General features: G+C 52.7%; 12 protein-coding genes across 12 annotated transcripts; 5 read left to right on the plus strand and 7 right to left on the minus strand.

The window, feature by feature from the left end:
- Positions 1-1538: 1538 nt before the first annotated feature.
- On the minus strand, positions 1539-3559 carry SETTUDRAFT_127234 (uncharacterized protein). Its single transcript, XM_008024536.1, has 2 exons — positions 2498-3559; positions 1539-2439 (listed from the first exon to the last, which is right to left on the minus strand). Exons 1-2 carry the CDS (start codon positions 3299-3301, stop codon positions 1825-1827), a joined length of 1419 nt encoding a protein of 472 aa, XP_008022727.1. The 5' UTR covers positions 3302-3559; the 3' UTR covers positions 1539-1824.
- A 701-nt stretch (positions 3560-4260) lies between these two features.
- On the plus strand, positions 4261-4937 carry SETTUDRAFT_167568 (uncharacterized protein). The gene is made up of 2 exons (XM_008024537.1): positions 4261-4478; positions 4542-4937. Exons 1-2 carry the CDS (start codon positions 4350-4352, stop codon positions 4881-4883), a joined length of 471 nt encoding a protein of 156 aa, XP_008022728.1. The 5' UTR covers positions 4261-4349; the 3' UTR covers positions 4884-4937.
- A 24-nt stretch (positions 4938-4961) lies between these two features.
- Positions 4962-7355, minus strand: SETTUDRAFT_167569 (uncharacterized protein). The gene is made up of 2 exons (XM_008024538.1): positions 5942-7355; positions 4962-5880 (listed from the first exon to the last, which is right to left on the minus strand). Exons 1-2 carry the CDS (start codon positions 7151-7153, stop codon positions 5323-5325), a joined length of 1770 nt encoding a protein of 589 aa, XP_008022729.1. The 5' UTR covers positions 7154-7355; the 3' UTR covers positions 4962-5322.
- A 1781-nt stretch (positions 7356-9136) lies between these two features.
- SETTUDRAFT_127245 (uncharacterized protein) lies at positions 9137-11027 on the minus strand. Its single transcript, XM_008024539.1, has 4 exons — positions 10900-11027; positions 9812-10798; positions 9621-9752; positions 9137-9552 (listed from the first exon to the last, which is right to left on the minus strand). The coding sequence occupies exons 1-4, from the start codon at positions 11010-11012 to the stop codon at positions 9327-9329; spliced, it is 1458 nt and encodes a 485-aa protein (XP_008022730.1). The 5' UTR covers positions 11013-11027; the 3' UTR covers positions 9137-9326.
- Positions 11028-12328: 1301 nt separating this feature from the next.
- Positions 12329-14104, minus strand: SETTUDRAFT_146995 (uncharacterized protein; the record flags this gene model as incomplete). Its single annotated transcript, XM_008024540.1, has 2 exons — positions 12329-13741; positions 13910-14104. 2 exons carry the CDS (start codon positions 14099-14101, stop codon positions 12329-12331), a joined length of 1605 nt encoding a protein of 534 aa, XP_008022731.1.
- Positions 14105-14294: 190 nt separating this feature from the next.
- On the plus strand, positions 14295-15398 carry SETTUDRAFT_175758 (uncharacterized protein; the record flags this gene model as incomplete). Its single annotated transcript, XM_008024541.1, has 2 exons — positions 14295-14471; positions 14533-15398. Exons 1-2 carry the CDS (start codon positions 14330-14332, stop codon positions 15396-15398), a joined length of 1008 nt encoding a protein of 335 aa, XP_008022732.1. The 5' UTR covers positions 14295-14329.
- A 597-nt stretch (positions 15399-15995) lies between these two features.
- Positions 15996-16358, minus strand: SETTUDRAFT_37459 (uncharacterized protein; the record flags this gene model as incomplete). The annotated part of the gene is made up of 1 exon (XM_008024285.1): positions 15996-16358. The coding sequence occupies one exon, from the start codon at positions 16356-16358 to the stop codon at positions 15996-15998; it is 363 nt and encodes a 120-aa protein (XP_008022476.1).
- Positions 16359-16631: 273 nt separating this feature from the next.
- SETTUDRAFT_26135 (uncharacterized protein) lies at positions 16632-17843 on the plus strand (the record flags this gene model as incomplete). The annotated part of the gene is made up of 3 exons (XM_008024223.1): positions 16632-17226; positions 17302-17598; positions 17701-17843. The coding sequence occupies 3 exons, from the start codon at positions 16632-16634 to the stop codon at positions 17841-17843; spliced, it is 1035 nt and encodes a 344-aa protein (XP_008022414.1).
- Positions 17844-18389: 546 nt separating this feature from the next.
- SETTUDRAFT_26136 (uncharacterized protein) lies at positions 18390-19598 on the minus strand (the record flags this gene model as incomplete). Its single annotated transcript, XM_008024224.1, has 3 exons — positions 18390-18992; positions 19046-19474; positions 19575-19598. 3 exons carry the CDS (start codon positions 19596-19598, stop codon positions 18390-18392), a joined length of 1056 nt encoding a protein of 351 aa, XP_008022415.1.
- A 466-nt stretch (positions 19599-20064) lies between these two features.
- SETTUDRAFT_26137 (uncharacterized protein) lies at positions 20065-20534 on the plus strand (the record flags this gene model as incomplete). The annotated part of the gene is made up of 2 exons (XM_008024225.1): positions 20065-20076; positions 20127-20534. The coding sequence occupies 2 exons, from the start codon at positions 20065-20067 to the stop codon at positions 20532-20534; spliced, it is 420 nt and encodes a 139-aa protein (XP_008022416.1).
- Positions 20535-21061: 527 nt separating this feature from the next.
- Positions 21062-21617, plus strand: SETTUDRAFT_26138 (uncharacterized protein; the record flags this gene model as incomplete). The annotated part of the gene is made up of 2 exons (XM_008024226.1): positions 21062-21117; positions 21164-21617. The coding sequence occupies 2 exons, from the start codon at positions 21062-21064 to the stop codon at positions 21615-21617; spliced, it is 510 nt and encodes a 169-aa protein (XP_008022417.1).
- Positions 21618-23510: 1893 nt separating this feature from the next.
- On the minus strand, positions 23511-24089 carry SETTUDRAFT_103943 (uncharacterized protein; the record flags this gene model as incomplete). The annotated part of the gene is made up of 1 exon (XM_008024542.1): positions 23511-24089. One exon carries the CDS (start codon positions 24087-24089, stop codon positions 23511-23513), a length of 579 nt encoding a protein of 192 aa, XP_008022733.1.
- Positions 24090-27007: the final 2918 nt, after the last annotated feature.

The following is a 27007-nucleotide window of genomic DNA, read 5'->3' on the forward strand; positions in this document are numbered from 1 at the left end:
CCCCCCCACCACACACACACACAGCTCACCAGCGCCAGCGGGAAATGACGTCGCAGCGCCGCCCATCGCCGTAACACTAGTACAATCGAAGAATTTCCAATTCTCATCTTTTTTTTCGATTTCACGATTTCACGATTTCACGATTTCACGATTTCACGATTTCACGATTTCTAGATCGAGGAATAAAAAATTATTACACACTTTCCCTTCTTGACATATATATATATATTACAAGTACGTGGTCATGTCCACTTATGTATCTTCCTTGGAAGAATAAGAAAAGAAAAGGGCTGAAAGAAGGAGAAAAAAGAAATCCAAAAAATACGGATTATTTGTTTTTTCTGTGATTGTTTCTCTTTTGGGGATGTGTACTTTTTTTAGATTTGGCTTTGGCTTTTGACATACTCACCGTTTCTTCTTTCGGTCTTTGCCTCTCCCCCCTTCCTTTCCTCCATGCCCTTTTACCTTTACTTTTACACTTTTCTTATCCTGTTCTTAGCAAAAAGACAGCTGGCCTCTCTTTCTCCCCAACCTTTATTTTTTTTATTTCCCCTTCTCTCGCTTCGGGGTAGGGCTGTATTGTGTGTGTGTGTGTGTGTGTTGGCAGCTGATTTATTTTGTCATGCACACACATATCATTTCTCGATCGTGTAGATTGGTTTCGATCGTGAGGAAATACTTGAGACTATACTATACTATATATGCCCACTTGACTCACTTGGTTCGATCGAAGAAGCTCTGGGCCCACTACCCCTTTCCCCCTCCCACCCTGGATGACACATACACACTCACTCAGACACTCAGACCCCCCAGTCTAGTTTTTTTTTCTCCGGGAATAATAACGACTGGGATGAATGCGGGATTAAGGGAAACAAGGGGAATCGGGGGGAGTGTGGAATGGGGAAGAGTTTGCGAATGAATGACGCACGTCTGTTGATAGAATGACTTGGCCTACTGTCTACTTGGCTATGTAACATACCAAGTCTAGCTAGTGCTAGTATCTACTAAGCTACCCAACTAACCTCCGCCGGCCATCCGCTCCCCCCCCTCCCCCCTTTTTTTTTCCTGCTTTTCCTTTTCCCGCCCTTTTTTTGACTCGCCGCGCTTGAACAACGTTTCATTGGCGGTTTCCGCGACAAAAGACGGTGTGTTTGAGTATGTGCGTTGGGCGCACACACACACACCTCCATGTCCATGTCCATGTCCATGTCCACTCTCCTTGGTTTTACATTCACAGCGCATTCACATGGTGTTCATATTTACATTTGCATTTGCATTCACATTCGTATTACCACTAGCCCCATGTCCACATCAAGCGCAGGTATACGAGAAGCGCATACGAGAGCCCCCCCCCCTCATTGCGCAACTCGTAAGTAAAATACGGTGAGGTGTGTGAGAGTGCACACACACACAGACAAAACAAAACAAAGTAGTGCATCATCAGCATCATCAGCATCAGCAGCAGAACTATCAACAGACGTGGGTCATTCTACCAACAGACGTGGAAACGACCATCATTATGTACGTAGCTGTAATTAAAATAACAAAAAGTATACGTTGGCCCTATCCAATGTCTACCTCTCTTCTTCTGTTTCTTGCTTTGATAGACAGGATCCTTGCAACACCTTCCATGTTAACCTTCTACATAGTCTGCGATGCTGCCACCGTCTAGACAATACCCAAACAGAAAAGTATTAGTGACCACCATACCAACTGCAAGGCTTGTGAAGGAAAAAAGAAAGCGTTTTATTACTGCTTACATGCACATGCATGGGCAATGTCTCGACACGTGCTACACCGCCCGACGACTTGACCCTTGCCGTCCTAGTCGACGTCGTCGGCGCTCGTTTTGGCGGCACTGGCTTGGGGGTAAAAGTCGAGTTTGCCTTCGCTCTGGATGACGCCAATGCGGTCGTACAGTGAACGCGCTCGTATGTATGGATCCAGCTTCCAGTAGTTCTGTCGTAGCTGTTCTGCTAGAGCGTCTCTTTCTTTCCTCCTGTCGTCATGCGATGCACTGTCGCCCGCACGCAGCCACTCGACTACCGAAGTCTCGTACTTGTCAATGACGCACTGCCTCTCCGTCTGCAGCTCTTTTCTGGGCCCTTCTTCCTTCATCTTGTCGTTTTCTCCGGGCACGGGCTCCACGTACTTGTACTCCCACTGTTCCTGTCCGCCGAGTTCGGTGGGTATCTGTGACTTTGGTATAAAGTTGCTCAGGTCTTGCACGTTCTTGGGAAAGTGCACTTTGCTGGCAACCACGGGATCCAGCCATCCCTTGACAATGGCCCAGATGGCATTAAAGACCCAGGGCGCGCGATAGACCAGGACTGTGCCGAGCGATTCGGGATAGTTTGCCTCGAAGCATCTGATCATGAAGTTCACAGGCGTGTAGTCCATGTTGGCCATGGAAAAGTCGGTCAAGTCAAAGATGACAGTCTGCAGGCGTCAGTATCAATACCCATCGGTTGGCCTGTGGCCATGTTGGACAACCTACAGCTGTGTCAATAGGAGGCCTCAGAAGCATACGCGCCGTCTCGATGGTGTAGACGGTAAAGCGCTCCAGAGTCTCGTCCGACTGGTCGCCGGCCTTGTGTAGTCTTGCGCGGACGTGGCATATGGGCCGTCCCTCAATGTCGAGCCCATGCAAGTAGCTCTTGCCCATGCGCAGCTGTGTCATGAAATCCTCGGCATCCTTCTTGTTCTTGGCGTCGCTCTTTGAAGTCTCGAGCGCGGCGAGCTCGCCGTTCTTCATAATGTCGTCGTCTACACTCGCCTCCTTTACTCTCCACTGCATGGCCGAGATGAGCATGATCAGCGCCTTCTCCACATCCCATTTCCGTGCGCGCAAGAAACGAAGGAGCAGGGCGTCGGGGTGGTCGTGCTTGACCATGCCCCAAAAGGCCCTGCGGAGCTCCTCTGGAGGGATGTTGGCCAGGGCCGCCTTGTACGCTGCCGTCTGGCCAAACTTGTCGTCGTCGGCAGCGAGGTTCAACTTGCTGACGTCGATGGAGGAAAGCGAGTCGGAGGGCGACGGCGCCTTGTCGTCTGCAGCCTTGTCGCCCTTGTTTCGTTTGAAGACATTCAGGCGACTGCGCTTCTTGTCTTTTTTGCCGTCTGTTGCCGGTGCTGCGTCGGGCGCCGTGGCGTCGTCGTGGCCGTTGGTCGCGGTTCCGTTTGCTTCTTCCGACCCCGCATCTCCACTAAACACCTTCATGACGATGGCCCATAGCTCGCGCAGCTTCTTCTCCTGGTCGGGCGTCAGGGTGCCCGGGCGGCCGGCGGGAGTGTTGGGTGGCATGGCGAGGTACGAGTCTGTTAGGTCTTGGGCTGCCGACTGGGCGGAGGGGAGTGGTTTAAGTGCCTCTGTGTCGGAAGCGGAGCGTGTCAAGGGAACGAGTAGCGCACCGCCAATTGAAACGGTCGCAACGATTGCCACTGTCCAGAAACCAAAGCCACTCGTCTGGGGTTTCGTGTAGCGCAGGCGGCGGGCAGGAGTGTGTGGGCGCGTGGGTGGGCAGGCGGGGCTATAGGAGGCGAGGAAGGGGGCGCGGCGCTGCAGACGGGTCGAGGGTCGAAGCTTTATGAGGGGATGCTGGAATTGTCGTCGTAGGGGCTGTGCGCGCCGCAACATGAATATCAGCTCGCTGGGCCTGGATATGACAAAGACCGGGGCGCCCAACGAGGGTGACGTCGGCTGAAGTTGCCGGATGGGACGGATCCGAGTGTGTTTCGCACCTCTACGGACGACCGACGGCAGGCAGGGCGTGGGCGCGGGATATCAGCGGCCCGCCAGGGTGGGAGTGAGCGTGAGAGGGCGTTGCTTGGCCAGGCGCGCGCCGTCGTGAGCGAGGCCAGAGGGCAGAATTGTGATTGGGATTGCTCTACGCGAAGGCAGCGCATTTGCATTTGCATCTGCATTGGCATTGGCATGCGAAGCGACGTTCGGCACTGGCAATGGCATCATCGACCAAAGCGTCCTAGCGCCTTTGCCCTGCGTGGAGGCTGCGTGGGGTACGTGCTACCACTACCAACGTTGCCATTGTGATTGTTTACTGTGTCGTCCCCGCCTCGTGCCCAGTGACCTACGCCTACAGCATACATGCACATGTACTATACACACAGCACAACAGCGCCGTAATACACCCGCCATGGCCTCGACAACGCCCACCGCCACGCCCTCGTACCGCCGCACGCGCAGCAAATCCCCCCGCTCCCGCCCCACGACGCCTCTCCGCCCCTCGTCGCGCTCGTCCCTGCGCGACTCTTCGCAGCGTGGGCGTGCGGCCTCTGCCTCGGGCAATGCCCTCGAAGGCCTCCAGGATGGCTTCGCCGAGCTGAGCGACGCAATGGCCGACCTGGAGCAGAACTTTGTGCAGCTGCAGCTGATGCACGAGAGCCTGGCGCGCTTCTCGGAGAGCTTTGCCGCCTTTCTCTACGGCATGAACATGAATGCTTTCTGTGTCGACTTTCCAGAGGTATGCAAGAGGCGGACCTGGACATGAGGCACTCGCCCCACGGCTGCTGACGGCCCTCTCCAGGCCCCGATACCCGAATCCTTCAACCGGCCACAGAACCACCCCGACGGCGGGGCGCCCAACTTCAACCGCTCGCAGGGGCCAGAGGACATGGAGGCGACGTTCCTGACCACCGACACGTCCTTTGTCGATCATCCCCCGAGCAGCAAGATTTCGTCCAAGTTCCAGCCCCCGCAAACGCCCGCGCCCGCCTCCAAAACATCCGGCTTACCAAGAGGGAGGGGAGGTATCCCGCGGGCTGGTGGACGTGGCGGCATCCCGACACGCGGAGGCACAACACGAGGCACAAGAGGCGGTACGGGCATCGCGAGAGGCGTTGCTGCGCGGGGAAGAGGGGCGCGATGAACAAGTCAATCGGCCATGGGAGGGTTGGAATGTTGCACTGCGATACCCAGTTGAGTACACAATTGATCAGCATGATGAGAAGGCTCAAGCCCAATTTCACCTTCAGTGTTCTCCACTACTTGGTTCGAGAGCCGTCCACATGACCATTGGCAGGAATACAGATTCATTATCCAGCTATGATTACCACGGCCTCCCTTCACCAAAGGAGCCCGCCCGTCCAAGCCCGTCGTCATTACTACCATCATTACCGCAACGATTAAGGTTGTTCATGCAGCTATCCAGGCTGTCGCCATCCTTAGGCAAAGAGGGTATACTGCAGTAATATCATGAAAACAAAAAGCTACAAGTCGTAAAAAGGAACATGCAGGGTATCAGGTGAAACGCCCGGTTTCAAAGCATACCACGGAGAGTGGGCCAGCAATGCAGCGGCCATGGCGACTTAGGCCAAGGCTCCGGCATGGCCCTTGACGTACTGGCTGGAACTCTCCTTGCGCAAGGCCCAGCCCTTGATGGCGATGACGACAGTCGTCCAGGCCATGAGCAGCGCCGTGAGACCCATGACCACCGTGAAGATGAACATGGCATCGAGGTTGTACGACTCGAGAGCCGCGACCGTGTCCTTGTTGCTGACCATGAAGGTGATGCCGCCCGAGATGAGGCAAAAGGCACTGATGATCTCGGTAGGCGGGCGAGAGGGCAGAAAGGACGTGGGCGGCGAAATGTACAAGGTGATGTAGGTGAGGCAACGCGCCAGTGCAAAGCCCATGAACATGCTGCCCCATTGTGTGTGGATCATGGTCGAGACCATGGACGTCTGGTGGTGCGAGCTCATCATCTTGCCGAGCAGCATGATGATGAGGGCGGGCATAGGGTTCATGGAGAAGCGGTACTGGCGCGGCTGCTGCCACGACTCGTGCTCTACCGAGGCGGGCTGCGAGGCGACGACGCTGCTGTTGAGGAGCTCGCGCACTTTGCTCGACTCGATGCACATGCCCAACTAGGAAGGAGGTTAGCCGAGGGCGCCAAGACAGTGAAGGACCCACAGTGGGTTTACTCACCAAGCCACCGCCGAAAAACATGATGGAGATGGAAACGTGTTCCAGATCCTGCGCCGTCCATGCATCGCCCCACGCCGCCAGATGCTCGAGAAACACGTTGGAGCAGCCATACAGCCAGATGACAAACGACTCGGTAAACTCCGCCGACGGTAGCGCCGCCCGCCTACGACCGACCACCTCCTTTGGCGGCTTCACATTCCACGCCCAGCCAAAGTCGGCAAAGGCACCCATCCACCGGCCCAGTGTCAGGAACCCGTACACGAAGAAGATGCCGCCCTTGATTGTGTGCGCCAGGACATTGAAGACGGCACCTCCTCTGCCAATGCCTCCGTAGACGACGGCACCCGAGATGATGGCCACCAGGCCCTGGACCAGGATGGTGCGCTCTACTGCGACGTAGAAGAAGCGCATCGCCTTTAGTGTGCGGCCTGCTGCAAAGCGGGCAACGTTCCGGGCGAAGAAGCGGTCTACTGACGTGTTGCGTAACAGGCCGTGTTTCTCGTTGTCGTTGTCGTTGCCGAAAGAGTCGTCGTCATGTGTGTATCTACGTGGTGGACTGGCAAACTCCTGGTTCTCCGACTCGACGCTGGGCGACTGCGATGTGTCGTACAGCGAGGCCGAGTTGCGCTCGGTGCCCTGTCCAGAGTCGTCCGACCAGCGGGATGGGCTGGGGAGCTCCTCGCCCTGGACGCGCTGGTACCTGAGCATGTTTGCCGTCGTCATGGGGTGTTTGAATTCATCGTCGGCTGCGTGCTGGCCGGTGGTGCTGGCGTAGGCCTGAACCAGGGCCAAAAACACCCACGCCGAAGCAATCCAGGTGATGGCCCATCCGGTCTTGCTGTGCGCATTTCCTGCGTACATTTCGGGAGTGTTGTGGTTGTAGACAAGGCCAAGGACGAGGGCGAGTGCATTGGTAGAGAGGAAGACTAACTGCGAGGGTAGGGTAAATGGCGAGCGCGCGATGCTGAACATGACGGCGAGCGGCAGCACCACGACCCACGCCACTATCTCAAGCGCAATGTGCCAGTACATGAGCGAGACATGCTCAGAAAGACCCCAGTAGCCCCCGAACCCGGCATCCTGAGGCGGCGCGCTGGGCGCATCCTGGCCGCCCATGTCCATCCCATGGTCGTCACCGTGGGCAACCACCCGCGGCAAGAATTCTAGCAGCAGCGCCGCAGCAGCCATCGCCGCACCCCGGCGACCCGACATGTAGGGGAAAATGTTCAATGAAATGCTATGAGCCTTGGGAAGAATGCGCTGCGAAACGCACAGTAGGAGATGGGAGAGATGAGATGGGGGGAGAGAGTACTGTGCAGCCTATGTACAGCAAGACGGCAGCAAGTAGGAGTGCGCGCAGCAAGGGAAGAGGACACAAGGCAAGTCCAAGGGAAACAGCAAACGAAGCAGCCGCAGTACCAGAGTTTTGTATGCGTGCAGGTGTGCGTCCCTATGGGGGGGGGCAGGTTGCATGTATACCACTGGCGCCGGAAGTTACGGAACTGCGAATGAGAAACAGCCATGGCCACAGGTGTTTGTCAGCTGGGAGAAGAGTCGGGATGACAATGCATCGCACGTCTGGCGGCGGCCAAGTGTGACGTCCACGCCCTGATGCAGTTGTGGCAGTGGGTGTGTATGGGCGTGGATGCGTATGGGTGGGGCACGCACGGGCCCGCCGCGGCAGCGCTGGGCCTACACCACCACTCCCACTCCCACTACGCCCATTCCTCTGATGCCCATCTGGTTTCCGTCAGCCACCGCTAAGGGCGTTTTGGGCCCTCTGCTGGCACGCCCCTTCACCCTCGCTCGCAGCCCGCCACCTGTCCAGCACCACCCGCCCACTGCACCAGCGATGCCGCCTGTCGCACCCGCGCGCTCTTGTTGCAGCCCGCCCGCCCGCCAGCACCGCTACGACGTCATATCCGCGACTGGCAGCTGCCCAGGTCTAGCCCTCTTGGTCCGGCTTCGGTCTGTCCCACCATCCGTCTCGGCCATCTGCTCGTCGCCTCAAGGGGACCAAATCGAGAAGTCATCGCGATCACCGCAGCCGTGTCCAAGATCGCCCGGAAACCCTCGCCGGCGCATGTCGTCTACACACAGGCGCGCAGCCTCTTTTTTTTTTACCCGCAGTGGTGCGCAAATGGCCATGTCCGCTTATCTCCACGCTTCGTCCGAGCCATTCGCATGCCATGTGGGCTGCTGGCATGGATCGCCATCACGTGAAGACACATGTCTAATCCATTTAAGCTTTGCGCCCACTTGGCAAGGCGAGGTCAGCCGACGGGTTTATTCTACGCGCTGGCCACTGGCTGCACATGCGCCGATTCCCGTGCAAATTGTGTGCATCCGGCCACTTCCGCCCTGGCATATGCTGTGGCTCGCGGCGACAGCATCGCGACATGTTCCCACTGCGCCATCACGCTGTGGCCTCGAGCAACGGGGCTGTTTTCCGCCAGCTTCCACCCCGGCTCCAGAATAAAAGGCTTTGCGTTTGGCGACTTTGCCCGCGCTTCCTCCGGTGTACCACCTTGCCGGCGCCCCAAGTATTACATCAGACGACCCCCATCGATTGTGAGCAGCCACGCAGCCACTGAGCCCTGCAGTTGGACAACCCTGGCCTTGACTCATATATGTACGCACGGAACAAGCACACCTGCTTCTGCCTAGTTCTTGCGGTGTCTGTCAGCCCTCACACCACGATTTATCACCGATCACTCAACGCACGCCTTGTGAAACGTCAAGGACGGGTGGGGTCGCATACAACTGCGTCGCCTGGCTGCATGCCGGCTTTGCCTACTTGGACAATAGTCCTGACATCATCTGACCTCAAGTTTCCATGGCGGTCGATGCCCAGAATATCGACTTTTCTTCCCATATTATCACTCTTCGGCGTCTGGAGCTTTGCAGTTCCGATTCCGCGTCCCAATCGTCCGAGAGGTTGCCAGTTCCCTCGCTCGCCGTCTGCCTGTCATGCCACACATCCTTGCGGCGCTCTCCGAAGACGACCCATTAGTCGTCTTGCTAAGGATTATACATATTCCCAACAAACCGACACATGCGGGGTTGGCTATGCAATTTATGCCATCACGTCACCCACGTCTGACCGCTATCTGCTCACAGCTTCGCCTACACAGCGAGGGAGCATTTCTTTCTGCCTAAGAGTGTAGTCTGCCCACCATCAGCACCATCGGCCGGATACGCCAAGGCGCATTTTGGATTTGCAATCATCAGGCGAGACATGAATCCTTCCGCGGATATCATTCATGGCCGGTATAGTATCGAATTTCCTTTGGCAAACCAGGCTTTATGATACACGCGTCTGTCTATATACATGATTTTTTGTCGAGGTTGATGTTGATTCCTTTTCTTGAGACTAAATTCTCACTCAAGACACAGCCGAAAACTCTCTCAGTATCTTGCTCTTGGCTCTCAACGTCGGCCCATAGGCACGGAAAACCACGGGAATCGGTATCATGACTGTAGCGAGACACGCGAGAAGCGTTCCTGCCCATTGCACACCGAGATTCTCAAACATCTGAGTAGAGAACAAAGGGAACCCAGCGGCAATCGCTGAGCGAAGCATGATGTTGGCTCCTACCGCGGATGCCGCTCTATGCGAGTTGACGTGTCAGCTGATGCAGCCAGGAATGGCAGACATTGAGAGTCAAGCATTACTTACAGGGGCAGGAACGCATCAACAAGATAGTTGAAGCACGGTAAGAAAATACAGAGCACACCAAAGCCAATAAAGACACCGGCGGCGGTCGGCGCCATCCAATGGACTGTATTAGTAAACCCAGTCCAAGCAAACCTGGCGGAACAGTCAGCTTTGATCCATGCCTTCGGGTTATATGTTATAGCACGACTCACCAAAATAGGCCAACAGCGAATACGACGGCTCCTAAGATGGCAGGGCCAAGTCGCCATTCCGGCAAGGCTCTGCCGTTGTTTGCCTCGAGCTTACGACAGTAAGACTTGTGCTGGCAAAGGATCAATATCAAACCCAAAACGACGCCTAAAAATAACCCCAGAAAAGGCAATGCGCGGACTCCAGTCGGCATGCCATAGACATGCTCAAAGACGTACGGATATGCCCCGAGAAGCGCGTAGACCAATCCATATATGAACGACATGTACACGGACACCAAGAGCACAATGGGCTCCGTCACAAGCAACCGCAGCGGTCGCGTAAGATATTTGCTCACCACGGCATGGATATCGAGCTCGAGCCTTTCCTGTTCCGCGTGAATAGCCCAGTTTCCAGTCTGCCGCCTCATCAGCATTGCCTTGCCGACAAGCGCAACCGGCGCACAGGTCTCCTTGAAAAACACCAGCAGGAAGAAAGAGTTCGCCAAGCCCAGGATAGCAGGCAAGTAAAGCGTCCACCGCCACCCGAGAGGACTCTTGGCAACAAACTCACCCATCCACGGCGCGGCAAACGGGCCCCCGAAAATCGTCAGCGCATACAGCGATATCGCCACGCCGCGGTACGTAGTGTTATACAAATCCGCCAGCACACCGGGCACCACGCAAAACGGACTCGCACCAAACAAGCCTGCGAAAAACCGACAAATAATCAACGTCTGGACATCTTTCGCCGCCGCACACGTAAACGTGAAGACACAAGACCCAAATGCCCCCACGAACAGTGGCCACCGCCGTCCCATGATTTCGGATCCCGGTGCCCACAACATCGGGCCCGAGGCAAAGCCGAGCACGAAGAGACTGGTCCCTAGGTTCACGACTTGCTTCCCGACGCCAAAGTCTGCCGCTGCGGGTGCGGCGCCCGCGGCCCAAATGGCGCTGTTGAGTGACGCCACGAGCGTGGTGCTACATGCAATGCTCGACATGTAGAATCTGGATTCCCGAGTTATCCCGCGTTAGCCTGGTCTGGCCTGCCTATATGTGTATGTGTATAATGTGGGTATATAAGGAGGAAAAAAAAAACCCTGGCTTACTTTTTCCACGACGTCCACTGCTGCGGATTCCACGCGTCGTAGGGTAAACTGAATTCCACCACGTATACTTTCCGCTCTGGACAAGGCGCTGGATTCGGTTTTCCGGCCCCCATTTCTAGACCCTCGTCCATGGTATCTTGGTTGTCGTTTTTTTCTTCGTCTTCATTTTCTCCGCGTTGTCGAATGGATTCCTGCATTCTTTTTTTCCTCCTCTTTTTGTAGGGTAAGTCTGACGCCGGGGATCTTGTGGGCATATATCCCCTTTCCGCAGCGAGCTTGTTATTTGGACGGCTTTCCGAGTGAATGAGTGATTGGACGGGTGAGCGACTGAGTGACTATGTGTGTGTCAACCCTTCGTCATGGACAAGAAAGAAAGAAAGAAAGAAAGAAAGAAAATCTACCGCACATACCCTTATTTCGTTCTTTCCTTCCTTTTTTTTTGGTCTCCTAGACAACATCAATAGCTCAGTCCAAGCAATACGTTCGAGAGGAAGAGAAGGGAAAAAAACGGAAATAACATATTTCTACGTTTGATTGTGTTACATGCCCTCCTCCTCTTCCTTCATTTGGCAGGTGGAGTTTTTTTTTCGTTTCCGCAATGTTACCCGCTATATCCGCATATGTGTAGGTCTAGCTACGTAAGTACGTAGTTCCGCTCCGTTGCACCGTTGGCTCTTAATTTAATTTCTTGTTTGGAAGCTTGTTCTACTTGATACCGATGTGGCTGTTTATCCAAGTATGCATATACGTGTTTGATGCGTTGATTTGTCTAGCTGCAAGCACGATGTGTGGTGTTGACTTGGTTTGGCTTGGGACTATACTGGACTGGGTTGTGTTGGATTGGATTTCATGGCTTAACACACGGCGGTACACTAATGCTATTTTGTTTATGATAGGATTAATAGACTGGATACTATGCGATCTCTCTATCTATCTATGTACATGTATACATGTATGTACGCAAAACTTGTTGCTAGATAGGAAATAATTTCATATGGTAATCAGTGCATTTAATGTGCGGTTTTCACATGTACATAAAGTGTGCTGGGGTGGCTGTACATGCTGGAGCTATGCAGGACCAGGAGTGAAGTGTGCAGGTGAGTTGTGAAAAGGCCCGTGGTTGGTTGGTTGGGCGGTGTGATGGTGCGGATGTTGCGGCGCCCGCAGTGCGGATATTGCGGTGCGGATACAAAAAAAAATGTATGACTGCGATTAAGCGGCGTCGGAGGTTTACCACGGTTGGAATGGGCGTGGATTTGATGAGCTAGAAGGTTATGGAATCCCGTGTAAAGTTGGATTCTAGGTCTGGTTTGTAGCGGTTGAGTTGGCATTGCTCGTTCGTCAAGTCGTGATTCCAAGAACTACTTAGAGATAAACGCCCTATAGGGTAGTTCCATCAGGAACGACATCTTCCATTGCATTTTAAATACTACAACGCCTGCATCAGTGGATCAAGGTCTAGCCCTGGGTTCGAATGTGCCAGGAACTCGTTGAACCAGGCCAAATCCTGCAACGAAGCCCCGCTGAGTGCATCGCCGTCGCCGTCGTGGAATGGGAAATCTACAGATGGGTACAGGCTGAGCATGTCGGAATGCTTCTTGAGCTCTGCTTCCCTTCGCCGCCGATGCAGCTTGAGCAGCGTGCATGCCGCAGCAGCCGCTTCGCGCGTCGCGTCGGTTGGATACGCATCATGCACGGCGATAACGCAGGCTAGGGCTTCGGATAGCAGAGCAAAGGACTGCACGGTGTCAATGACAAGGAGGGTGCAGACGGCTTGGAACGGGATGTAGGCGACGTGGTGCCAGGGCAGGGCGGCGGCCACATTGGCATGGACGGCATGGATGCCTTTGCGAATCAGAGCGAGAACCTTGCTTATGAGGGTTTCTGGAACCTCGAGCTTGGAGGCGTGCAGCCGCCGATGGATGCATAGCATCAGGTTGCACTGGGCGAGCACGGATGGCGCCTCAGTGTGGGTGCGGTTTAAAACGTCGACTAACGCTGCAACAAGGCTGTCTACGCCGAGTTCGTTGGTTGGATCCAAGTCTTGAGAGTACGGGAGGATATCCAGTAGTTCCACTGTGTATTCTCCCGGCTGTGGGGATGGCGGAGCCGTGTCGATATTGGGGAGGGATACACGACTTCGACCCAGGTCGTATGACATCCATATGTTGAGGTGCTGCGCTACGCCAATGACTCTCTTGCGAAGATGGATGTTTACAGGATCTTGAGAGGCGGTAAAGGCGCTACCACGGCTGGTATTGCTTACCAGACCTGCTGCGTCGATGATGTGGAGAGCAGTGCAGCTGGCTAGCCACGCCTCTTCTGGCTTCGCTGTGACCCGTAGATATGCAGTGCGGAGAACCCACGCAGTAGCACTATGCAGCGACGGGGGGTCCGCAACCGAAGGATCTAGCAGATGCTTAGCAAGCGCAACAAGACTCAGCTCAGTCTCAATGTCTTGAGTGTTGGAAAAGAGATGGGCGAGGGCCCCGACGCCACTCAAGAGGGCTTCCTGCGCGTTAGACCGTCTCTGCTCATTCCACGTGTTGGATATGCTTTGCAGCAGCATGTTTTTGTCGATGAAGCTATAGCACGGGTGGAAGTTTTTGAAGTAGAAGGCAGCCAGATGCCGCATTTCTGCTTCGGACAGAATCGCTGTAAGTGTCTCGTGGTGCATTGGCCGGGCCGCGGTTTGCCTTTCTCCAAGCCACAGGTTCCATGCCAGCAATCGCATTGGAGAAGCGCTCTGATCAGATGATTCGAGCGTCATGGTAAGCAGACGTGCAAAGGCCGCGCCAGAGTTACTCTCCACGGATCGTAGATAGGTAGGCGAATGCTGTTGCTCATTGCCTGCGTCTCGTTGGATATGCTCATCTCGAGCTTGTTGCGGAGGCTGCTGACGAGGCTGTTGATTCTGAGTTTGCTCCAGTGATTGAATAGCTTGCTGGTGACCATCTAGCTGTTGTGATAGTGTTCCTGCGGATGGTGCTGGGCTCGCTTCTTGTGGGACTGCGCTTCGAGGCCGGCCTGCGTGTTTTTGAGATTGCCGGCTCCGTGGCGATGGGCGATACGAGCAGTCGTACCCATAGCCAAGGCACATGTTGCAGGGACGGCCTCCATCACATTTTCTTTTGCGCTCATGACATGGGTCGCATGCGATACGCAAGCGCCGGCGATATACTGGTCTATCACCCATGTCCATTGCGTATTTCGACGTGAGAGTGTGGTAGCGAAGTCCGTTGCTAAACAACTTCCATGATGGGGATGTGTGGTGTTTGTGGTGTGGTAGCAAGCCCCAAATCCGGGCCCAGTGCCAAGGCGGGACTCACATGATAGCGCGCGACCCCACAACTCCGATGCGCCAACCACAACACGTCCACCACCAACCCAGCGCGAAACAAGCCGCCTGGACTTCGCTTCAACCGCCCAAATGCTTGACGTCGAAGACTTTGACGCCGTTTTCCGCGGTCTCTACTACAATGAGGGTCTCGTGCAAGAGATTCAATCATATCGAACTGCCCTTGGCGGTCGCACATTCTTTGAGCGCTTGCTCGTTCTCCTACAGATCAAAGGTAAGCCGCGACGCATACTGGCACAGGCTGGCGCTGGGTAATTGCTGATATCGAGCGCCAGGAAGCAAGCTATATCCACCCCAATCTCCGCAACAACTCCAGGAACTTCATCAGCGCATCGTCTCGGCTGAGACAACGCTGCACAACAAACACTGCCTAGTCTTTTATCTCCTCAAAGACCTATCAGCGCAACACCATGATACCACGGAGCTTTCGGAAGCCTTTGCAAAAGACGTACATCTCGAGAAGAGGTTTTGGACCTTTGTTGAAGGGCTCTGGTTTCTCGACCACCTGCAATTCTCAACTGCCGTCGGGCATCTGACACATCCGAGCATAATACCGACCTTCCCGGACGAAATCATGCATACTCTGTTGACTGGACGAGACAAGCTTAATAGTCTGGGCATGGTCAGGGACCCAAAAGACGATGTGCTGGCACTCGCATATTACAATTGTGTTAAGCCGCCGCTCGAGGATGAGAAGATTCGGGTCGCTTTTGCGAGGTACCTGGCCAATCGCAACGTCACAGAGATGTACTACTGGATACACGGCAGACCAGAGTACGAGCAAAAGCCGCTTCTCGAGATAGTCATTGAGGAGACGCTGGACCACGACGCATGGTCAGAGCGTCCAGAACATGACGTTTACACACGGGACGCCAAAGCATACGAGCTGGTTAGCTTGCCTTTGAGTGAAGAGGAAGAGGGGTTTATTGAGAAGTTCCTCACAGAGGGCAGGGGGCGCACATTCCAAAACGCGCAAGATGTAGTGATGATGCGCAAGATTGCCACTGGAAAGCTGGCAGATGTTGCTGCCGATGTGGGCACGCGTGGAAGGAGGGTAGATGGTGTAAACTGGGACGTATTAAAAGATGGTGTAAAGAGAGGCCTGGGACCTAGGAAGGATGAGAAGGACTTTGTTGTATAATTGTGCTACAATCTTCCTGTCTATAGTCCATTTCCTTGGGTTGAACTTTGTGCGATGTGATTGCCAGTTGGGAAGTGCATATGCTGAGTGGATGCTCCTCACAGAATTCTTGTGGCTTCGGACAGTTTTTGTTTGGGTTGCAAGCAGTGGCATACAATGAGATCTGTACATATGGCGAAGGCACCGCCGGTGGTGCCAGATACCTCGTACCCAAATAGTACTAGCTCCATAGCCTCTATGGGTTCTCCCTTTCAGAGCTCCAATGCATCACATCGACTTGATTGCAGCCATGTCGAAAAGGGCATTATCAAGGAATCTGGTAGTCTTGTGCCTAGGAAGAAACACGTGATACATGGTTACTTGGTGGATGGCAACATAGACGCAGGGTCTTTTGACCAAGTATGAGACGCGTGCAAGAAAAGCCAGGGTATCGACAGAAGATGTCTTGCTGGCGGGTGAAAAAGAAGGACCGACATGACGTGTGGGCGTGCAAGGCAAAGGCATGGATACGAGACCAGAGCGAGCACAGGGCAAAGGTGGCGCATGACCGACGACGGAGCAAAGCGCCGTTGTCGAAGCGCCGTTACTTGCCGTTAGTCATGCGTTCGCGGGCCAGGTCTCTTTGGCGCCCACGACTTCTCCGCTCGTCTCGTCGACGTAGAAGAGGAGCTTGGGATGGAAGGCCTTGGGCGACTGCGCGCCGTCCTTGGCACTGTCGGGGCTGAGAATGTACTCAAAAGGCAGATCCTGGTCGCGGTGCTGCTCGGTCGAGGCATTGTAGTCCTCGACATGCTTGAGCAGCTTGGACAGCGTGGCCGGATCGAGGCCGACTTGCTGCAGCTCGTCGGTCAGGCGCTTGATGCACTTCTTGAGCTGCGAGTACGAGATGGCCGAGTCGACCCAGTCGGGCGGAAAGCCCTCGTCCCGGAGCATCTGCTTGAAGAGGTGGCCAAACTTCATGGCGGCGGTAGGGCTGACGACGCACGTGGGCAGGATGAGTGGTTGCGAGGGCCGGGCGGGGTTTCCAGGATTTGCACGCTTTCCGACGCGGTTCCGTGGGCCGGCCGTCGCTGGTGTGGCTGGGCAGGCACCGTGGTTGGGGGGGGGGGCTGTGGGCGTAGATGTAATCAGGCGCCAGGGCAAGCGTACTGTGGTTTCGCTACGTAGAGGAGCTGAGTACCCGAGTGTGAGTATTTGAAAGGGCTCGACGACGAAACGAGAAGAAAACTTCACATGCTGGCTGTCGAAACGGGCATGTCGGACATGCGCGTGCTCGACGACTCAGACTCGTCTGCAAACTCTGTCGAGACAGCCGCATCCCACAGCTCGCCTGTGCCCGCTGCCTCGAACGCGCCTGGAAACCGGCCAGGATGCCGTCGGGTGCTCGTCCCCATCACTTCAGACACCGAGTTCTTCACCCGCCTCACCAGCGAAGTCTCTGGGCTCGAGAAGCTGCAGGAGCGCGAGCAAAAGCGCATGAATGTCCAAATCGAAGCCCTTGGCAAGCAGGTTGCCAAGCTAACGGACCCTGATCGACGCTCCTCCCGCAAGATGCTCACCACGTGGCGCCACATCTTCCAAATCTACGTGGAAGAGGGAATCTTCTTTGGCACCACGGAGCTAGATCACAAATCACATGACTCGCAAAAGGCCATGGCTCGCCTAGCTACCTTTTCCAACAAGATTGCCAAGGCGGGTCTAGTCGAGCAGCTGAAGAAGAAGGACAACCTAGTTGCCCTGAATACCTTTATGCATATCAACCGCGAGATTCTACAAGGCCTGAGGTTTGGTGAAATCAATCACAATGCCATGACCAAGATTCTGAAGAGTATGTCTCTTTCTCTTTTTCTCACCCACACCCACACACACACACATATATATATACCAAACTAACAACACGCAGAATTCGACAAACGCACCGCGCTCGGCGTCAAATCCACGTTTCCGCGCCAAGTCGAATACCCAGAGTTCTCCGAGCACCTCGCCAAGGCCGTGTGCGCACAGGTAAACACACAGATTCTGTCGCACGTTCCGCAAATCGACGACTACTCGTGTCCCATGTGCATGGAGATCCAGTGGCGGCCTGTCAAACTCAGTTGCAACCACACGTTTTGCATCCGCTGCCTGATTGTCATGCAGAACAACAAGCAGTACAACTGTCCGTTTTGCAGGGAGCGCACCATTTTTAATGCAAATTCTGGTACGTATACTTTCTCTCTCTCTCTCTCTCTCTCTCTCTTTCTTTCTTTCTTTCTTTCTTTCTTCTGGTCCCAGAGAATATTACAGACTAACCCCGAGATAGATAACCTCGACACGGAAAAAGCTGCCTTCCTCAAAAAATGGTTCCCAAATGAAGTCAAGGATAAGCAGCGGTACAATGAGATGATGGCTGGCGTGGACCAGTACGGCGAGGTGTATGCAAATGAGAAATGCACCGTCATGTGAGGGGTAGTGGAATCTTTTCTTCTTCCTGTGAGTGTTTGGGGAGAAGAATGTGTATCGGGGTTTTCTTCTTCTACTTCATCTTGGTTTGATCTTTTTTGGAGTACATAGGCCTTTGCAAGATACCCCCCCCTTCGTCCCTTTTTTTTGCTCATTTCTTCATCTACCTCTTCACCAGTAGTAGTTTGAGCATTAGTATAGAGTACATGGACCGGTTATAGACATTTCTCACTATATTGTCACATTGCCCTTTACTTACCTCACGTCAAAACGACACATCTAGAAGGGAAAAACCAAAGCATGGGAAAAGAAGGGGAGAATCCTTCGCCGTGCATGTCTGTACTACAAAAGACCACTCACGTGCCGTTGATGCTCGTATACCCCGCCTTGCCCTTCCTGGAAACAGTATCCAACTCCGGTCCTAGATGCAAAAGACGAATACGCTCTGTGTATGTATAGAAATGGCCACAAGAAATAGAAAATAACGAAACTGCCCGTTCAGGGCGATATCATCTACTAGAGAGAGAGAGATGGGGTTAGAGACAGAAATTACACACTGCGCTCGGGGCTCTCGCCCTCTGCAACCACAGCAACACCCAGCCCGCGATCAGGTGACTGAAGAACGAGCTGCTCGTGCCGTCTCGCGCGGATAAAATCCGAAACACTCTTGATCAGAATAAACCATCCAATAATCATCAGGCCGTACGCTAGCCAATCGCTGCCTGTAATCGCAGTAGATGCAGGTGTCGAATCTCCGCTTCCGCCAGAACCCCCAGTGCTGACCTTGTCCGGGTCAAAGTCGTGGGCATTTGGATCGCTTGGTACGCCGCCGTTGAAGCCTTGGCCTGGATTGTCGTTGTTGCCGTTGTTGGGGTTGAGGACTGCAGACCGGAAGCCGAAACCAAACTGCACAAGCGTGATACCGAGACCAGCGCGGGATCCGTTCTTTGCGGCGTGGGTGGTGTGGAGAAGGTATGTAAGCAGGAAACCAACGAGCTGGAACGACATGGATATCATGGCATTCCACAAAAAACTGAAGAGGGAGCCGACGGGAAGGCCCTCGACAAACACTTCGTCGCCAAAAGTGCCGGGAGCGAGAATGGTGGTTTCCCAGTAGGGTGGTGTTGCGTCTGCGGCGGCCTGTTCGTATGTCTAACACAGAGTTAGTAACGTGGGACATGGTGGATACAATGACTAGTACGTACTGGAGGCTTCTCCTCAGCATCCTCGCCCCGTGTGGGCTTTGCGCTGAGGTTGGCCCATACACCACCGTTGCCGCCACCGTAGACCCGCCCACTGCTGGGTGCTTGTGTGTTGAATACGGGCAGTTCGGTAACGCGTCTCTGGATGCCGGGGACGGGAGGCTCTTCTTCGGTTCGAGGGTTTCCCCGCATCAGGCGCTGTCGATCATCGCCATTGTTGTCGTCGTCGTCGTCCGAGTCTGAATCAAACGTGTCGGCAAGCGTGCGGTCTTCGTCTTGCGCTACTGGATCCTCTGACAGCAGACGCCGCGATGTTCCGTTGGGCGAGGATGCGCGAGAGTGAAAGGAGGGCGGTGGCGATGCGGGCGGCCACTGCTGTTGGGCCGACGCCGACGTCGATGTCAGATGGTCATCGTCGTCTTGTGCGGCTACCTGTGGCGGCGAGTTAATGCGTGGTCTTGGGGGGCAGCACGGTGTAAGGGGCCTGCGCAGTCGCATGATGTGCGGCGACCGACTAGGGCAGTGTACATACCCTCTCGTAGCGCTGGCTAGGCATGGTGCACAACAGCCGGACGCGGCGATGGAGTTGGGTGCAGAAGAGCGTGTGTGGCGGACAGAAGGGGGCAGACGGGGTGCCGAGAGAAGAGGGAGTGTGAGAGCGTGGCTGCAAATGCGGAGGGGATGGAGGGGATGGATGGACAAGGGCGGGCGGCAAAAGGGAAGGGAAGCCAGCGGCAATAGTAATAGGTCGAGAGTGTGGATCGTGTCAGGCGGCAGGCAGTCGCAGCAGTGAGGGAGAGGCGCCGCCGCGTTTCAAATGCATCTCGCCCTCTGCCCTGGCTGCCTGGGGGGCGCTGCTGCGCCACACGCTAGCCCAACAGAACCGCCGCACCTGCCGCCCGAACGCATCATGGATTGCTCTTGCTGCATCGGGCGCCTTTGGGGACAATATTCATTCACCATTGCCGCCTTCTCCCCGCCCGCGCTTCCACACCCACGCCCACGCCCACACATTCCCAGCCATGGCAAATACAGTATGCCTGACACACTCCCCGTCACTCGCCCCCTCGCTGACGGTTTCAAGATAGTAAAGCAATATACGCGCCTCGCTGCTCTCTGGCCAAGAGACGCCCTGCGCCCCAACCTGCCCTTCACGCGCGCAATTGACCGCCACGGACAACCCTTTGGCCTGCAGCCCACGACTCCTGTCCCGGAAGACGCCAGCAAAAAGTCGCACTCGCCGCCGCCCGCCGCTACACCAGCACCCTCGTCCCCGCCAGACGCCAAACTCGAGCAAGCCCAGGTCAATGCCCTCTTCTCGCTGCTCGAAAACAGGTACACCAACAAGTACCCGCTGTCGCCCGCCGTCCTCAAGCCGACCTCTGCCCCTGGCCACTACATCAAGCTGATGGAAGAGATCGAGCGGGCCCCCCAAAAGACATGGTGGCAGGCCAAGGTCGACGAGTGGAAGATGAAGATTCGCTGGTCATGAGGTTATGAATTAACGACTGTATTATATTGTAAAAATACAAAAGAGCAAGGGAATCTTGCTGTGGCCCTCCCAGCTTTCTTGTATGGTCACCGACTGCGTTGTGTATTCCGCTACGTAAGGACTGAGAAGAACAAAGCTGTCACGGCTAGTGGCACCGAAAGACGAAATAAACAACACAAAAAGCACTTGACCGATAGTAGTGAGGCGCCCATGGCGGAGATCCGCACCAAGACGCTATGCCATAACAGGGTGAAAGCCACAGCAGGGCGAAAGTTCATAACAGAGACGACCCAAACAAAAGAGGAAGGAGATACTTGCCTAGCTGCGCCAATCACACGTGTGGATCTCTTTTCCCTTCACCTTCACCTTCACATTCGCTTAGCTTGGTCTCGCTAAGCATTCTGTAACTTGCTCTTGCTTTTTTCTATTTAAACTCTACTGGGCCTGTATGATTTCATCTCCCTACACCAGCCACTCAACCTCCTTGAACACCTTTCCAATCATCTACGTCAAGATAGACCAAGAAGATGACTACCAAGAAAAAGCCAGACCATGGCCGCATTCCTGTGGAAGCAGCTGTCAAGTGCGTCGATCATCCACTTATTATGGCGTTTCTAACATGTTCTTAGTATGCAAGATGTCGTCACCGTGAACGTCGGCAGCAAGCCTGAGAAGTACATTGTCCACTCCGGCATCATCAGCAACACCTCAAAGTTCTTCAACAACTGTTTGAAGCCCGCATGGTCCGCGTCGCATGCTACCGGAGATATCGATCTCACTGACGAGGACCCTGTTATCTTTGGCATCTACCTGAATTGGGTGTATTGCAAGACTCTCCCTACCATCATCACAGGAGATGGCACGGACGGCCCTGGCGAATACGATACCCTCAGCGAGTGCTACGTCATGGGTGAGAGGCTCTTCGACATTGACTTCAAGAACGACGTCATGGACGCTTTCGTTGAGGCAATGCATAGACACCCCTTTGACTGTCATCGCAGCTCACGCACGGGCCCCGTAGACATCATCTATGGAGGAACCCCGGAGGGCTCGCCAGCGAGACGCTTGATTGTCGAACTTTAGGTCAGGTTGGCAGACGAGGACTCAGCTGGCGTGTTGTCCTCCATGCCGTGGGATTTTGTCCAGGACGTTCAGCGAGATCTTCTGGGACGCAAGACCGCAGCAGGTACGCGGAACGTGGGCTGGATCGATGTGAAGGCCTACCACGAATCCTAGGTATTGGTACCGAGGATATTGCCCTGCTTGGATAGGTAGTTCGGAAAACTGATCGTAATACATTCTCGGTTATGAGTACTATATGGCATTCATCATGAATACATACACCTTCTTTTTCCTTCCCATTTCTCTCCATGCTATATCGTGAACGAACTTTTTAGAATCCAACAACGCCACTTTTGTTATCAACACCCCTACAGCCTGTTACGATGCTGAACAGGGGTGAAGCTTTAGCTGCTACTATGCTGTTATGCTGTTCTGACTACTCTGGCGTTCGTCATGCAATCAGACGGCTTAGCTGTTCTACCTCAAGACAGAGATTGTTGAAATCTTAGCATCCGCCGGGCTCATAGCTACAAAGCCTCCTAGAGCTAATTTAGCGGTGGTGTTTTCTTGCACGTTCACCCCTGTAACCCTAACTTAGATATGCAGCTAAAGCTGCAATAATTGCATACTGCTACCTCGCTAAGCACTACTATTCGCAGATCAGCTATTGGGAAAACAAAGCTCTCAGTAGCAGAAATTCGAATTATGTTGAAAATGGTCGACCTCCTGTTTGAGTTATGGTGTGGTTTAAGTATCCATTGGATACCTCTTAACGCTAGACTTTGTAGGTGCGGGAATATATGAGATATCACCAAGTACAACTGATTATAACTATTTGTTTGATTGTATATGAATATTGATATTTGTTCGATGCGTGATTCTGACAGGCTAACGCACTAGATTTCACGATCCAGTAGAGTTGCAAGAGGATATAGTAGTGAGGTATAGGGTATGGTACTGCACGGCTGTCATATAATACATATGTACTCTACTGCGTTGTGAAAGTCGCTGGCTCAGAGCGTCGAAATCATTCATAAAACGAAGACTATCTACTTCCATAACGAGCTAGTCAATATAAAATTTGATTTGTTCTCTTTATGTCGCGATATATTCCTTGTACAGAGTGTTTTTTTCCTTTTCCTTTGCAAATCAAGGTAAGTGTTATTTACTGATAATATCTTGATAAACGCAACGAGCTTCTACTAGTACTTATGCATGTTACGATAGCTTGCTCACTCTTTAGAATCTTAAGACGTGTTCGATAACTCGTCTAATGTTAGTTTCTTAGTCTTTCAATACAAGCCACAGCAAACTAACGGGCTTCTATCTAGCAGTAGATATTGCGGTCTAACAGATTATTACCTAGATGTTAGAATAGCTAATCCGTATTGTTATATAACAAAACGCTAAAACGGTTAGAATAGCGACAACAGCCTAAACACTAGTACGGCTAGAAAACCTAGTACAGCCTAAACAACATAATCGCCAAAGCTGCACCCGTTTTCAGCACCGTAACGGGCCGTATGAATCTGTATTCCCCCAATGACAAGGAATTTTCTATGGGCTATAGTATGCATTATGATATTATCTGGGTGATCACAAGTGCAAGGCCTGAGAGGGTTTATAAGAGAAAGCTCGATTCTGTGCTCTAAATCCATGCCAAAGGAGTGTGAAAGTTAGGAAGAGAGTTCAACAAAACGAAACAAGGTGCTGATAACATCTTCGACCATCTCCAGATTCCCTACCCCAAACACCTCCAAAGCCCCCATTAATAAAATGCCAACTAAAATCATGGCCCTAGAGACATAGTGACCATATAGTTGAACACCTCATTGCTGACAACAGAGCCTCGACAGCCCTATCCCACCACGCGTTTGCTTCTTGCCCGAAGACACTTTGATTTTCCGTCGTGGTTTACTTACTCAAGCAAACGTTTGAGTAAGCGGCAATGTATATCGTCGTCCCAAGTATGCAGCAGGGAACAGTCTCGGTCAACTGCTTGGAGAGACAGACTCCAATGTAGGAAATGTAGCCAACGGTTGAGAGGGCGGTGCAAGATTTGCATGCGTTAAAATGTGGAGCAGACCGACAGCTCCAAGTACTGGCTGTTCTTTGCTCAGCACTCTGCTCAATATCCTGACAAGTGCGGGCTCGTTTGGCCAGTTGGGTCGTGGGATGTCCCATGTACTCGGCGTACTTGCTTTCAAAGTCAAAGACCTTGCTGGCCCTGACCAAAGCGTCTGTGACAGCGTCTGAAGCGCTCTCTGGAACGCATTCGTTGGGGTCCTTGCCGCGAAGGTCGCTGGGGTGGGGAAATCCCTCTGGGAATGGAAACTTGTATTCCTGCGACAGATGCAACAGCCCATCGCGCATGATTTCAATATGCTCGGCAGTAACGCAACCGGTTTTGTTTACTGCAGTTGCTGCCGATACCACGTAGCATTGAGCAGTGGATGCCAAGGACAAGGCAGTGACAAACGAAGAGAAGCGCATCTTGACAAGGTAGTGATGAGGATTATGAGGTTGAGAGTGTTTAGCAAGAGTTGAGCTTTTGAGAGTGTCTGAGAAGGATGTGGATGATGAGTAACATTGGAGATTGTTCTACCTGTTCTTATAGATTTCGACAGACATCACCACTGTGTCTTCCTTCTCACCATTGTGCCTCCTTTCTCAAGAAACAAAAGTCTGAAGCCGTATGGGACACTTTGTCACGCTCACGTGTACTCAGTAAATTGCTTCAATGTGTCGAGAACATGCTCTAATTTGGAAGAAAGAGTTATGATCTTCATCTAAAACTCTATTCTGCCGTTGTGACTGAGGCGCCCTGCTATCCTGGCTGATCAGAACAACGTGCTCAAGCCATAAGATGTGCCTCTGTGCGCTATATGTCAATTCATCCAGTATGATCATGCCTGTATATAGAGAGTAGGCCCTAATGGCCGTACCTTTTCGTCAACCGGAAGAAGCTGACTACAAGTCTGACCAATCAACGTTCTTGCAGTCGGCACATGTAGTAGTGATACATATTAGGCTCGTAAAATGTTAGTAAGCCCTAGCGGCCAAACCAACCTTTTTCGGTCCGATGAACGGGACTAGACACCACGTCTATACCACCACCCTCTCCTACTAAGTACATGCTATTAAGTAAAATCTTTGAATCTACAGTATACAATAAAACTCGGGGGCCAAAGCTTATTGTTCGGACCGTCAGGCAAAAACGGAGATTTTATCCACAACCAATAAACTGCAGTTACACGAGCACGCTTCGTGAAGATGCGTGGTCAACTTCAAACAGAATGTTTGCTCAAGCCAAAAGGGGATGCGTGATCATTTCGAGAAGGTGTAGCAGTGTCAGGAATGTGTGCTCATGTCAAGGATGTGTGATCTCATGCGTACTGGAACAATACATATAAAGATGCAGCTGTTTCGCAGCTTCTCATTCATCAACTCAGTTCCAAGAGCTTCAGCTGAACCATCACAAAGAACAATCTGCCCCAGAAAACCTCCTCTTGTCAATAATCTACAGACAAAATGCTTCCTTCTACGATTCTCATCACAGTCTTGTCCCTCATGGGCAGGTAAAGTACCCCCTACTGGATTCTGTCTTTCTAGTATCGCTAACCTTCTGTAACTTGTTTCAGCGTGACTGCAAAGCCATACCATAACTGTGGCTGCAGGGTCAGTGGTCAATACCGCACCGACCTTACCGATTCTACTTGCTCTGATTGGGCTGCATCGGGTGAACCCCATACGCATTTTGGTACGTCCCTACGTTCCTACTTATTGACCCTCTTCTAAGCATGCTAATACTGCTATAGATGGTTACTCTGTAAGTTGGAAAGATCCAAACTCACCACAAGCTGAAGACTTTACTAATTACTACATACTTCTAGTGTGTTGATAAGGGGATTGGACGAGGAATTGATGGAGACCTATGGCAGGTCCACTGCAAGAACGTATGGTCGGTTGCCTATAACGGGAACGCGGATTTTGTCACTGGTTGGTGCTGGCACTAATGTTAAATCCTTCTGGCCAATCAGTTGGCTGGTGGATGGAGACTGAATGAGCGGACGTCTTCGGAGGCCTTCGACAAAGGCTCCAGGGCTTGATGTCAAACACCGAACCGCTCTGTTCGTCTTGGGCAAATTCTCTCTTGACAAGGAAGCGACTAATTAGAGAAGTTGCACAAGTTGTCTCTAGTATTAATTTCATATCCTTATACTTAATAGCCTTGTGTTTGATATACTAACAATGAAATTCCCTCTATGAATTCTATTGATGAACTGTCAACCTTCCTCTGTTTCTAAGAGATTTAAAGTACAAGTAGAGTAGAAATAGTACAAATCGAGTCCTCATCAAGAACCACTGTAGATTATGTTCCCAACATCTATCGTGGGTCCTCCAATCATTTTTTCGATTTCCGCCATGGTATCTCCCATCATGAAATTAGTACAACAGTCAGAGTATCTCTCTTCAAGGATGGTAAAGTTCCTAGCTAATCGTACATACAATAAGTTGCGTTCTGCAATACATAGAGCCCCTTTATTTCTCGCCAGTTATTCAGGAGACCCAGAAAAAGCACTGTTATTCAATCTTACGCAATGATCTCGGATAGCCATAATTCTTGTTGCGGAAAAGTGAAGATGCTGTGCAAGTCGATGTCGTATCGATTTGCTATGTGTGCGCAATTCCTGACAAAAGAGTCCAGCTTCTTAGGGTTGCTGCTATTGCTGCTGGCACTGTTTTTGCAATAGAGGTAACACAATAGAATGATCTGCTGTAACCAGTAGTGTACGTCTTTTGGCGAGCTACATTCGTACAGCATCATGCAGTCTCGCCAGAGTGCTGGCATGTACATGATGTTGGCATGTTCAACGATGAGCGAGGACTGTATAGCAGAGATGTCAACAATCAAGCCAAGCCAAGCTCCAGCTTGGCTTGCCTCAGCTTGATAGGCAAAAGCAAAACTGTCAGCTTGGCTTGGCTTGACTCAGCTTGGCTTGGTGTATCAAGCCAGCTTGATTGATGAGCTTGATGAGCTTGATGGTCATAGCGTCTTTTTCAAAGCTAGTTAAGTAGATAATATTAGCTATAGCTACAGCGACTATTCTTGGTGTTGAGTTTCGCTATCACTATTGATATCGCTATCCCACTTACTCAGCTCATACAACGTCTCTATACTATCATCACTTATAGTGACTTTTGAGCTAATATTATCGTTGCCTAAACCAGCTTTACGCCACCGTCGTACGCACTGTATCGCCGCCAAAAGCTGCGGTTGCATGCCTCGTCGGCGAGGCTCTAGTAGATCCCCAAGCTCACTGAACATGCGCTCACACTCGCAGCTTGACGCTGGTATCGAGAGCACGTCTAGCGCAAGCCTGCTAAGGCGTGGGTAACGATCTCGCATG

Source organism: Exserohilum turcica (genome assembly GCF_000359705.1).
Source record: "Exserohilum turcica Et28A unplaced genomic scaffold SETTUscaffold_12, whole genome shotgun sequence".
Classification (NCBI taxonomy): Eukaryota; Fungi; Ascomycota; class Dothideomycetes; order Pleosporales; family Pleosporaceae; genus Exserohilum; species Exserohilum turcicum.

Coding starts and splice junctions, on each gene's coding strand:
- SETTUDRAFT_167569 (XM_008024538.1), bottom strand. CDS start 7,153: ATGTCGGGTCGCCGGGGTGCGGCGATGGCTGCTGCGGCGCTGCTGCTA. Junction 5,881..5,941: donor TGTTTTTCGGCGGTGGCTTG/GTGAGTAAACCC, acceptor CCTCCTTCCTAG/TTGGGCATGTGCATCGAGTC.
- SETTUDRAFT_127245 (XM_008024539.1), bottom strand. CDS start 11,012: ATGGGGGCCGGAAAACCGAATCCAGCGCCTTGTCCAGAGCGGAAAGTA. Junction 10,799..10,899: donor CAGTGGACGTCGTGGAAAAA/GTAAGCCAGGGT, acceptor TCGGGAATCCAG/ATTCTACATGTCGAGCATTG. Junction 9,553..9,620: donor GTTGATGCGTTCCTGCCCCT/GTAAGTAATGCT, acceptor CAACTCGCATAG/AGCGGCATCCGCGGTAGGAG.
- SETTUDRAFT_127234 (XM_008024536.1), bottom strand. CDS start 3,301: ATGCCACCCAACACTCCCGCCGGCCGCCCGGGCACCCTGACGCCCGAC. Junction 2,440..2,497: donor GGCCTCCTATTGACACAGCT/GTAGGTTGTCCA, acceptor TGACGCCTGCAG/ACTGTCATCTTTGACTTGAC.
- SETTUDRAFT_167568 (XM_008024537.1), top strand. CDS start 4,350: ATGGCCGACCTGGAGCAGAACTTTGTGCAGCTGCAGCTGATGCACGAG. Junction 4,479..4,541: donor TCTGTGTCGACTTTCCAGAG/GTATGCAAGAGG, acceptor GGCCCTCTCCAG/GCCCCGATACCCGAATCCTT.